General features: G+C 34.0%; 1 protein-coding gene and 1 long non-coding RNA gene across 5 annotated transcripts in view; one reads left to right on the top strand and one right to left on the bottom strand.

Moving 5' to 3' along the window:
* The window catches only part of LOC135200383 (protocadherin-like wing polarity protein stan), a 379,772-nt gene that overhangs the window by 361,955 nt on the left and 5,189 nt on the right, over positions 1–12,628 (top strand). The window contains exons 18-32 of one of the 3 annotated variants that reach the window (XM_064228999.1): positions 13–222; positions 346–532; positions 731–991; positions 1,302–1,590; positions 1,752–1,893; positions 2,226–2,444; positions 2,601–2,821; positions 3,015–3,161; positions 3,460–3,724; positions 3,891–4,146; positions 4,549–4,716; positions 5,027–5,227; positions 5,755–5,888; positions 6,335–6,677; positions 6,888–7,074. In XM_064228999.1, coding sequence (XP_064085069.1) covers positions 13–222; positions 346–532; positions 731–991; positions 1,302–1,590; positions 1,752–1,893; positions 2,226–2,444; positions 2,601–2,821; positions 3,015–3,161; positions 3,460–3,724; positions 3,891–4,146; positions 4,549–4,716; positions 5,027–5,227; positions 5,755–5,888; positions 6,335–6,677; positions 6,888–7,074 — 3,230 coding nt within the window. Of the gene's footprint in view, positions 1–12; positions 223–345; positions 533–730; positions 992–1,301; positions 1,591–1,751; positions 1,894–2,225; positions 2,445–2,600; positions 2,822–3,014; positions 3,162–3,459; positions 3,725–3,890; positions 4,147–4,548; positions 4,717–5,023; positions 5,228–5,754; positions 5,889–6,334; positions 6,703–6,887; positions 7,075–12,628 lie in introns of those variants that run through there. The other 2 variants (XM_064228998.1, XM_064229000.1) reach the window with 2 other exon arrangements.
* LOC135200384 (uncharacterized) overlaps positions 3,585–12,628 on the bottom strand; it is a 72,460-nt gene continuing 63,416 nt past the window's right edge. For both annotated transcript variants that reach the window (XR_010311276.1, XR_010311277.1), the window contains exons 4-7: positions 5,054–5,203; positions 4,520–4,701; positions 3,909–4,020; positions 3,585–3,722 (exon numbers count right to left, since the gene is read on the bottom strand). This is a non-coding gene — a long non-coding RNA (uncharacterized LOC135200384). The remainder of the gene's footprint in view (positions 3,723–3,908; positions 4,021–4,519; positions 4,702–5,053; positions 5,204–12,628) is intronic.

Below are 12,628 nucleotides of genomic sequence, written 5' to 3'. Positions count from 1 at the left end.
TTCTTTTTATAGCTTGAGAGTTTGGAGAGTAATGAATTGGAAATTACCACATACCTTGCTGTCAAGATCTCAGAAGACTTGAACTATGCTTGTTCCGTAACACCAGCAATGTGGGGCTCTGATATTCTTATTGCCTCTCGACTTCTCATTGTACTTTTGGATTATGAAACTCGCCAAGAAGGTTTGAACTTAACTCATCGTCAGGATCGCCATTATGTTCAGGTATGTAATGATTAGTTATTGAGCTTGAAAGAACATTTTCCTAATTTTTATGAAAAAAAGTTACAGGACATCCTGAATATGCTTTCCATTGCATCGTAAGTTAATAATTATTACCTCTTACAGAATTTGGTTGAATCTGCATCAGTGATATTACAGCCTGTTTATGCCCCTCATTGGCAACGTATAAATGGTGTAGAAGGATTTGGTGCAGATTCACTTTTAACAAAAATGGATGAGTACGTAGCTACTCTTGCTGCTAGTCAGGGAGATACCTACACAACTCCATTTGAAATTCCCACAACTCATGTTGGTAAGTAAATGTATTCATAATTATAACAAATATTAATATAGTACAGTGATTGATTATACAGTTAACTTTTTTTACAAGTTTAAATGTGTTAATTTCTTCATTTTTATTGCACTCACTTCTTGGTGCTTACTGGCATTATAAATGTTTTATATAGTATTTTATAGATGGCAAGGTATAATAATTAATCAACTCTTTCAGTGTTTGGCATGGATACAGTGTCTGCCGATGAACTATATGGATACAGTAGATCCGATTTTGTTGTTGGACACGATGACCGGGTAGATCACATCATCATACCGGAATCTTCATCTTTGGTTGACAAACAGTACCCTGGTCAGGGAAAGGCCTCTGTTATCATTCCTAAATACAATAACTACTTGAAAAATCAACAGATTTGGGTTCATGATACAAATATTCGCATTCCATTGTCAGTTGTTGGCATACCAGATGTTAAAACAGGTATGGTTCATTTTATCTCCAGTTTTATCAAATTAGTTATGACCAGTACTTTAATCAACTTCAAGAAAATCATAGATTTTTGCAATATTAGAATTATTACAATAATCCACTATGATAATGTGTTCATGAGTGTCTTACCATTAGGATATTAGATTTCCATTTTATACAAAAGTATGATTTGTGTTTTGCTTCACTATTTCAAATTATTAGTGGATTGGTTCATGAATGAACAGTAACAGATATTGAGATTTTGTGTGCAATTTATTTAAATAGATGTACGTATTAACATACACCATACATTTATTTGCAGATGAGACTTCAACCAGTGGTACATTAGGCAGTACAAGGGCCGTTGTTAGCTATGTCATATTTCGATCTTTGGGAACTCTTCTCCCTGAGACTTACAGCGCAGATGTAGAGCAGAGATGGGGAGTAGGATTAGCTGTTAGATCACCTGTCTTTACAGTAGCCGTCCATACTTCACACAATGGCCTAATACAGGAAAAATTGGGAGTTCAAGTACGGCTACGGTTCAGGCTTGGTCACGTAGGAAGAAGGGCAAATCCTCAGTGTGTAACTTGGATAACAAATGAGAAAAAGTAAGTTATGTGAAAGTCTTCATATGAAATACAATTGTAATGCAGGTTGTTTCATGGTGGCATAAATATGTAATGCTAATAGGCATTTCTGACTTAAAACAATGACTTTGAGTTACATTCATGAAGTTCTAATTTACTTCATTTTTACCTCTAAAAAACAGTGAAGGACTTTGGACACGGGATGGATGTTTCACAAGTGGACCAGAGCCTGGATTTGGAGAATATGCCAATGATACATTCATAAATTGTACTTGTAATCATTTGTCAAGTTTTGCTGTTATTTTGAATGATGCTGAAGCAGAGGTTAGTATGTAGAGAATGTCTTCACAACAGCACAAATGCTTCTTTATACTTGTATTATCTGATACTTGATACTTGTCATTGAAATGATTTAACTGAAAAGCATATGTGAAGGATATAATTTTATCTTTTTTATATTGCATGTGGAATTTTGATATTGCATATAGAATAAGTATTGTATATATTTTGCCAATATATAAGCTAAATAGTGAACACTTGATCTTTGAAATATAACTTTAAATGGTTTAGAGAGCAGATTTTGGACATTGTTAAATGACTAACAAATCAAAGATACATTACAGGGTGAAATTTCAATTGTGTTTCTTCTTTTTCAGTTCTTGGCTGAACCATCCATTGCAGAGGATGTAACCACTTACACTGGTCTCATCTTGTCTCTTGTCTTGCTTTTACTTGCATTCATTGCTTTCTGTCTTCTGAGAGGTGCTCAGACAAACTCTAACACTATTCACAAGAACCTCACAGCTTGCTTGTTCCTTGTACAACTGCTCTTCCTAACTGCACTCAAACTAAGACATTTCTTGGTCCAGCAAGAGGTAAGAAAAACTGTTTGTTGCATTTATGTGTGTTGTGGTTACATTCCAGTTTCAATAATGCCTAGCATGTCTGTCATAATGATGTACAATTTTGAAAATCATATTTAATATATTAAAAACATTTTTATGCCTAATGTTGGTTGTTTTGTTTTTCAGTTCCCCTGTAAACTAGTAGCGATAGGCCTCCACTACTTTTGGCTCTGTGTTTTCACCTGGCTTTTGATAGAAGGAGTTCACTTGTACCGAATGCTGACAGAAATGAGGGATGTGAACCACGGACAGATGAGATTCTACTACTCTTGTGGTTATGGTCTCCCAGCAATTATTGTTGGTTTATCAGTTGGGGTCAGAGCTGACCAGTATGGCAATTACTTCTTGTAAGCACACTGGAGTTTCTAACAATTTTGTTGTTTATATTATTAGTCCCATATACTTGTCAAACATAGGTATTGTAAATTATTAATTCACTTTTTTGCTACGTATTAAAATTGATATTATAATGTTTTGTCTTAACAAATGAATGAAAACTGGCATGAAGCTTAATGCGCCATATCTCCCATCTTTGTGCAGCTGTTGGTTGTCGATCTACGAAAGTGTTGTATGGGCTTTGGTTGGTCCTATATGTGCCATCGTGATCATCATTCTGCTTGTATTTGTTTTAGCCATTAGAGCATCACTTACCCTGAAAGGTCACATTGAAGGTTTTGGAAACTTAAGGTAGAGGAAGAATGCTTTTCATGCAAAAATCCTGTATTATATTATTTTACTCCATTGAATTTGATAGTCTACCACTTTCATTTGATATATTATTGTAGAAGGATATGTTAAATATAGTTGCTAAGTAATTTCTTGAGCTTGCTGAATTATGTAAACAAAACAATAATTTTTCATATATATTCAGTCATACATCCTTTAGACTGAGCAACTTCTTTCAAGATTACAGTAATGTTATGTATCTTTTCCAGTTTCTTGAGCCTCTTATATTTTTTAATCATTATGTTTTTGTTTTCCTCAGAACATTACTGTGGCTGGGTATCCTGTTCCTACCGTTACTTGGAGCTACATGGGTTCTAGCTGTTTTATCAGTCTCTGAAGACTTGGAAATTCTACATTACTTCTTCTCTGTCTTTTCTCTACTGACTGCTGTTTTCATTCTTGTTGGTTACTGTCTGCTGAATACTCGTGTACGAGATTCCCTGTACTTCATGTTCTTGGCTTGCACTGGAAGAAAGGTTCCATATCAAGAATCACTTAGTGTCACAAGAACATCTGTAGCATCTGTAAGTAATTAGAAGCATTTGAAAAAACACACTATACGTTGCTCCAATATCTGTTAAATAAGTTTACCACAAAGTTGAGTAAAGTATTAAAAATGTGCATTCCACTCATTTTTTAAACATTAATGGTGAAAATGCCAAGAAATCTAATCCACTTGTAATTTTACAGAGATCTGCTCTTACTTACAATGATGATTTTAACATACTGCGACGGAATATTGGGATTTCTACTGCCAGCACAACATCTCGTTCTACTTGTAAAACCTCAAGTTCACCGTATAGTCGTAGTGATGGATTAGCTGCTGGAGGAAGGGTGCCTTCGTCAAGTACTCCTAGCAATTACAATTCTAACACAGATATAAATTCTCATTCAGTCAAGTCTCCTTATGCCTACAATGATTCTACAACATTCCACCGTAAGAATGGTAAGGACTGTCAGTCATTTTTAAAAATTTTCTCTCAAGGCATGTTAGTTTACTTAATCATTTAATTATTGTAAAAGTTACCTTTAAACTTTCTGTACAGTACTTATAAGTCAGTTTAAAATATCGTAATACTAACACCTCAACTTATCAGATGTTTATATCCCTGAAAGTGAAGTTTAAATTTAAAGTGCAGGTTAATTTAGGTTAGGAACTACATGGAACTGCTGTTCGTTGTGAGAAATCTAGAAAATATTCAAATGCAGCATGTAATATAAGGTCGTCATTCCTTCTCAGAAAGTCAGTTCCCCAAAGATCTGTTAAACTGAAGTGCTGCTGTAATAGATGTTATTTAAAAACTGTATATTTTAATTACCTGGGTAAATGATGGGTTATTTTCTGTAGGTGCTGCAGGACGATCAGCAAAGCGACGAGAAAGTGAGAGTGAAAGTGAACTGAGCCTCGATCACCGTTCCCTTGACCTGGCCTCATCCCACTCAAGTGATGAAGATGACACTACTACGCACAACGGTACTCTCAGAGTTAATGAGAGAAGAACTAATCCACCCCCAGGTATGAAGATACAACAAAGACAATAAGTATTAAATTACTCATATTAAATTTGACTCACTCTGTTACGAATCACAAACATTGATATAAATGCTGAACTGCAGATGATACAAGTACACTTCAGATGGCTAAAGTTTAATCATTGCACAACTGTTCATAAATGAAAAGTTTACAATGAATACATAAAAAAATGAAAAGCTTACAATGAATATATTATTTACAAAATTCTTAAAAGAAAATCTCTAAGGTATAGAAGACAATATATACTGATAATGACATACATGTAACACATTGTTTGTCTTTGGTGAAGAAGTGCCCCCAAAGCCATCCAGTTACCTACCCAACATATATGATCTGGACACAACTGCTGAAGCCCTTCCTCCTCCACCTCCTGGAATGTTGGGATCTGGACCAGTTGGAGCAACAGGATCTCCATTGCTGCACAATATTCGCCCAATATATGCCACCCACTGGTCATCTCAGCTTCCACCTGCATATCCAGGCATTTACAAAGGTGAGTGTTTAATTTGGTTTGTTTTAATTAGAATCTGGAACAGAACCCATATTTCTTTTATTGCATCAGGATCTTGTTGTTTACTAAAGAAGGCATATATGAGAAAATATGTGGCTAATACAAAATATTTGGGTAATTATACTCTGTATCAAGGTTGTCATACTAATTACAGTGGGGAGGGTTGTAATCAATTACTCTCCTTTCTAATTTTCATGTTTTTTTTTAGAAGATTTTTACAGGTACCGCATAAAACTGCTCTCAAGAATACTGAAATTGGAAAATCATGTTTTACGTTCATTCATTGGGCAACAGTAATTTACTGAGCTAACCTTCTTAATATGTTTGTAGAAAAGTTCCATTTTATATTAAAATTCCCCAATCATGTCCCATAGCATAGTGATCTATACCCTGGTGATGTGATATGCTCCTTAATTTCATAACTTACCTTGTAAGTTATAAGGCTGAACTGTGACAGCTTTTCAAGCTAGATATAGCTGTAATGGTTTTGGGTTCATCTTTCTTTCCAGAACACAATGTTCAGTCGCCACTATGGGCAAGTGAACGGTTGTCTACAACAACAGCATCGGACAATGAAATGCCAGAGAAAGCCGATAATTTAAGAGTAGAAAGCAGGCCAACATTAACAAGATATATGGATCAAGTAAGTAAAGAAGTCTTGGGATACCTATTATCTTTTCCTTACCTGATAATTTTGTTGGTTGGGCAAAGTTTTAAAGCATTTGGTACTGCTATTAACCTAGAATTTTATTATTAAATTACTTTGTTGAATGCCTTTTTTTCTTCATGGTATTGCAGTTAGTAAACAATTCCATAATAAAGAAAATCATGACATCCCTCATAATATTGTTAAAAATTAAAACATTCAAAACTTTGTCAATTGAATTAAAATGCATTATTTGTTTTGACTAGGTGTACTGTTAAACATATTTAGAGCAATGGGATTTTTATCCTTACAGTATTGTTATACTGTACCATATCTTCAAGACTAATGTTAAAAAAACCAAGCTTCTGATGAAAGTGATGAAGCCCATAACTTTTTTTTTTACACAATGTCCAACATTTTTAATTATTTTCTTTATATTGCAGGCACGTAGATATTCTCCAGCTGAAAATCAATTTGGAACATATTCACCATCAACAAAAAGGTATTCTCCAGATGCTAAGAAATTCTCTACTTTAGACTCGAGAAGATATTCACCAGATTCCAGACGGTATTCCCCGAATACATCTCAAATGCGCGAAAGTCCATACTCTCACGAGGGAAAAAGAATATCTCCAGAAAACTTAGTTGTGAGAACTGAGTCAAGAGCAAGTCGGACCAGTATTGATAGTGTAGAAAGGCGTCGATATTCACCGCCTACCCACCATGAACAGCAGGGTACCAATACACCACAAAGTCAAAAGCGATTTCTTCATAATTTAGCAGAGGGTAAGAGAAGCCTCTGTAGACAAGTGTAAATATCCAATTGGTAACGGCTTTTCAAAATATTTTGTTTTTCTGTTCGACCTAAATCCTTACTTTGAGAGATTAATGTTGACTGTTTATTTTAGCTGTAAAATTGAGGAAATAGTAACATTTACACTATCTTGTATTTCTCATAAAATGTACCTTGTATCACTTATGTTTCTTCTTCCACAGACCCTAGTCCTGAAGCACTTCCAGCACCAATAATGAGTAACTTAGGTGGTGATCACAGAACAGAAGTTAACAACTTAAATATACCTCCATCTGACCCCCCACCTCCATCACCTCCACCAACCCTCCCAGCTGCCCTCCTTGCAACTCATAAAGTTCCAGCAATTACATTAGGGATATCAGACTCAGAGTAAGTAATTAATATTCATTATTGCACAGTACAGTAGTTTCTTTATTCAGTCACTGGGTCTTATTTTCAAAATCACACCACTGGTTCTCAGAGATAGCTGTTCTTATCTTTTATAAAATTCATTTTATAAACACACTTGTTGTTACCAGTGTAACTTGAAGAGAAAGTTTGCAGTATACAGTACCTTTGTAATATATCAAATATGTAAGAGCTACTTCAGTCACATGTGAAGTAAAATTTTCTGGTTTTTATTTTCAAGCCGACAGAATAGAGGAATTTTATTGTCTTGTTTCTGTTTTTTATCTGTTTTACCTTTTCCCTAATTATTGCTTTCTTAGAATCTTTTTTACTGTAAAAAGTGTCTAAGTACTGTATTTTGAATTCTTTCCCCTTAAATGTATGGTACATTCAAGTCTGTGTTTAAAGATGATAATATGTATCCCAAAGGCTTGTAGAAAAATTGGATTTCTGCTGTCATGCATACTTGCACTGTTTATATTTCTAAGCCTCAAAATGACTGAAGTGTAGTATGTCATGTTTAGATAGGAATTTGTTCATCTGCAGCATATATCTAGAAAAAAATGCCTTTTATGGGTTGTTTTATCAATGTGAATAAGTTTATTATTGGTGCCATATTTGATATACACTTTAAGAGTACTTTGCTTATCTTTTGACATGCTTTAGTCAGAAACTTCTACTACTTAGGTGTATTGCATGATACAGTTTGTGAGTGTATAAAGTAACCTATTTAACTCGTAAAATTATTATAAGGTATACATAGTCACATAAAAGGAAGAGAACCATATACAGCAAACCACTGCATATGTTTGGAGTCGTGGAAGGAACCACTTCACCACTATTTCTTGATACACTGTGAGTGGAAGAAACTACAGATAAGGGTGCACTTGTACCCACTGTAGTTCTAAACATACACAGTGGCACAACAGGTTTTCCTCCTTTCATGCACTCTGTAGCCAGATAAAGTGTTGACCTGGTGTTTCATATTGCCTAAGATTCTAATGATTAAATTATCAGAACTGTGAGATCTAATGAATCTTTGTTTTGCATCGTTTCTATATCTGTATGAAACCAAAACTGGTTTTTAAAGTCCTAATTAACTTGGCAAGTAAATAGCATGTTCCTTTCATCTTCAGAATTGTTATAACTTAGGATTATTGATAATTAATGTCATTAAGTGCGGGAGATCACTAAAATATTATGTGTGAAAAACTGTTATTGGTTGATGCTCCTAGTGTTTCATAAAGTATTGAGGATAACCCTGAACTATAGGGAATACTACATATATGCATGACACTTACAGTGATCATAGCAGCTTTTTTTTTCTAGAATATTTTATATGATATAATTTTCATTCAGATGAGATTTTCACTTTTATTGCATACTGAGAATTATTTTATATATTTCTCAAGTCAGGTTGTAAGAACGTGCTCCTAAATTTGAGGCTCCACCTGGGTTGATGAAAATTAATTTTAAAAATTTGACATAGCCTCTCGTTTGTGCATGATTAATCATGCTGATTTTTATGCACTAGGGTTGCATTCCACTTTTTAATTAGTGTACCAATCATATGATCTACCCCAGCCCCCTTTAGCTTTGCTTGTTCATTAAATTGAAACACTGTCTTAATACACTATTCACCAAAAGTTATGAATGCAAACCCAACCTAAGGCCTAGTAATGTACACACATTTGATGCTCGATTACCATGAATTAAGAAGGAGTTATTTTAATAAGTTTCAGTACTCTGCAGTTTTCCCCAGGATGTGCTTTTATTAATATAAATTACTAAATGAATATGTACTAATCTGAGCAATGGTGTATGAAAAAAAAATTTTCCTGAACTTCTGAAAGCTCAGAATATTTATCTGCATTTTGCCTTTTTCTAGACTGAATGTCTGGACTTTCTGGGTAACTAGTAAAGTGATTTTGAAAATTAAGCTTAAAATTTTTAATACTATAATTAATTTAAGTACTACTTTGGATGCAATTTATAATCAAAGGTTTTTCACTTTTAAATAGGAATTTTTTTTATTAAAGTATTATACTAAATTATTTTTAGTGTTTAAATCAAAATTGGCTAAATTGGTTCCGGCTTAAAAAAGGTACAAAGTCCAGGGCCATTTCGTACATAAAATACTACTCATTTACATAGAGAACTTCTCTATTAGTAAAACCCTTAAAATGATATATATTACTATATATAATTTGCTAAATTATGAAGTGTTGTTCAACTTATTGTACTTTGAATAATTTTACAGTGATTACTTAATTCTTTGCTTTTACTGCTACCTTTAGGGAAGATTAAGGTAATTAAAGGTGATACAGGAGCCACCTTCATGAAAGGTTTACTTTCCTAGAAATTCTACACAATAGTATGTGATTTACATTTAAAGTTCTTGACACTGACAGAAAAAATTTTTGTGAATGGAATGATCTGGCTTTTTGATGATAAATAAATAAAAAATCTCTGTAGATAATAATGAATAGTCTGTACATAAAACGGGCATGTTCATTTGTAGAGTTTCATAATTTAAGAATAAGTTTTCTAGCTTCCTCCTCAGGGTTGTACTTTCCACCAAATAGAAGATTGAATTCAAGCATACCATAAAATTATGTTCCAGAACAATGGTAGAATTCTCGAAGCTGATTTATGACACATGTTTTACTGCAGATATATTCTAAGTAGTTAAAAATTATGAGGTCTATTATATTTTAACATGTGTCATTTATTTAGACTCTATTTCTATTCTTTAGTGAAAAGTCAATATACTGTTTACTATCAGGGTTGTTATACTTTTGTATACAATTCAACCCTTTTTCAAACAAGCCATTTTCCCACCAGGTCTCATTTATAATCACTGAGCATTTTCCAGAACATGTTGTTAACCTTGAGATTATTGAATTTTATTTATTCTTTATGGCATGCAAATGGATTTATTGTACTTTGTTTTTGACCTGATTTTTTATGCTTGTAGTACCACAACCTAAGTTTGTTAAACTATCATTAGTATAGGATTTAATTCATTCTTATTGAATTTTATGAGCACAAGAGCTCTTTGGTTTTATATTCTGTGGGACATCGTTATGCTCTCGTTTCCCTCTTGGCCACATACTTGGATGGCTTTAGCCTTCCTGCAGCCAATGCTCCTGCTCTTTTGGCTGTTTCCACTTTCCCTTGAACCCCATGAAATTACTACCAATAAAAATGACCAGACCTAGCCCACTTGACATGAGTCAACCGAGCCATTTCCACAGTAATTGCTTCCTGGGCATAAAGCATTTTTATCAGGTTAATTCGCTATACCTTTGACACCTTACTCCTTCAGTTTTCAGTTTCATATGAACACCTTGTTCTGTCTCGCTGCATTCCTTGCAGCTATTGTAATGGTCTTCTGACTGAAGACAATAGACCATCAAATTGGTAACTGAGAAAGCAGTGATTTTAGTGAATTGCTGAGCACTGTTCCACAGAAAGATACTACTTCTTGAGGGTTATTATTGGCTTTCTTACAGGCACCTACAGTCCTCTCAGAAGTGCTTTTAGTTTCCTGTCATGGAGAGACTTCTTTACTCCATACTGACTATACTCTGTTTTTTTCCATCTGTCCACCCACCTGTGGTGTTTGCGTATGGTAACACTGCGTCCCAGGCTTTAGATAGTTACACTATGTGTAAGTTTTAGGTAAATAAAAGATTATCTGGGTGTACATTTACAACTGAAAAGTGTTTTAATAATTTACTGTATGCGAATTACACCGTTAATATTCGAAATAGGATATTATTATAATTGCTGAATGTAACTATCTAAAGCCCGGGACGCAGTGTTATACCATACACAAACACCACAGGCGGGTGGACAGATGGAAAAAAACAGAGTATAGTTAAAGTCCAATTTCTTTCTCTTCAGCTTCATTAATGTTATATATATATCTTATAGATTTTTGTAGATTCTTAAATGGATTAAAAAATGTAACCATTTGCTTCTTGTCTCTCTGTAGCTGGACATCTAATTTTTCTTCATATGTCAATAAACCATTCAAGTAGAATAGGTCTAGGCTCCAGCCATTCAACATCCTTCTCCTCATATGTCTTTGAGCCTTCTTTAAGACAGCTTCTCAGTAATCACTGAGATGTCAACCAGTCAGTTGATTCTATAATTGTTGAATCCAATTTATTTGTGCATGTTTCCCATTCTCCCTATCTTAAGCATTTTCAACCCTCTTGAACTAATGCATCTTGAGACTCGTGTCTGCTTAGATTTCATTCCCATTTGCGAGTGCCAGAACACCCCTTTCTTCCATGAACATTGTTTGATGATGAAATACTAGTTGAAAAATGGTACGAAAGAACTTAGCATTCTTGTTCCTGCAGTATTTCTTACTTTTAAAAGTATATTTGTTTATTAGAGGTCTGGAGTACATCACTTCTCTTCTCCACTCTCGGCTCTTTTACCCTCTTACGACCAGCTTGTAACCTTTCGGGCTGTGTTAAGAAGAAAGCTTACCTTTCCTCATCATCAGAAAAAATAGCTTTAGATCTGTTAAAAAACAAAAAATTCAAAATGTAATCAGAGATTTTTTCCTTCCTTTTTATCAAATGGCATACATGAGGATAGAAAGAATGGACTTTGTAATGTGAGGTGAAACATCAGACAAATTAAAGACACCAAGTGCAAATCATCAGTATTTTTCAATGATTTTGTCTAAGAGACCTTGGGGGAGAGTGTCTACCGTAAAAGTAATGGTTTGCATTCATAGTTTCATATAAATTATAATCTTTGAAATATTACTCATATATACTCATATATAAAGTTAAAAAAAGCTATGTATGAATATATAAAAATAAAATATGAACCAAGCAGTATTGCATTATTTGATTGGTTTTCTTGAGGTACAAACCTCATAACAAAACATTCAAAGGAAAACAAAATATTATTCAAATATGATTTTATATATTACTGACTTGTAAAAACTGCAACAGTACATGCAAGCTTAGTAGCAATGGTTCTGACAACACTAAAATTACATGAACACTTCAATGGCACTTAAATTCAAGCACACTGCATTTTCATAATAGCTGTCAGTTTCATAAAAATTAACAATAAAACTGTACCGTGACAATTCTTAGATACTGTAATTGAGGGTAAAATGCTAGAACAACATTTGTAATGCACCTGCCCATAATCGAAGCAATGACATGGTGAGACAATTTTCTTAAGCAAGAAACTGTTGCAACCACTGCTGCGTACTTTAGTTTAAGCAGCTGTTTGGCACTGTCTGTCTCCTTTTTGTGGACCTTCAGGCAAAGGGAAATTAAGACTTGCAATCAGTATGGCTATACGTAGTAATAAAAAAAAAATTCTGAAAGGATATACAATATTTTTACTTGACTAATTATAAGAAGCAGAATGGCTCATAAAAAATTTAATTACAGGATGCAGTCCGTACTGTTTTATTGCGATAATTAAACTTTCCTTCACACAGGCATACCAACCATCATATAGGAGTGTATTTCAGTGAGCTGAAAACTGGTCA

Source organism: Macrobrachium nipponense, chromosome 26 (genome assembly GCF_015104395.2).
Source record: "Macrobrachium nipponense isolate FS-2020 chromosome 26, ASM1510439v2, whole genome shotgun sequence".
NCBI lineage: Eukaryota > Metazoa > Arthropoda > Malacostraca > Decapoda > Palaemonidae > Macrobrachium > Macrobrachium nipponense.
This window is presented reverse-complemented; position numbering and strand designations above follow the sequence as displayed.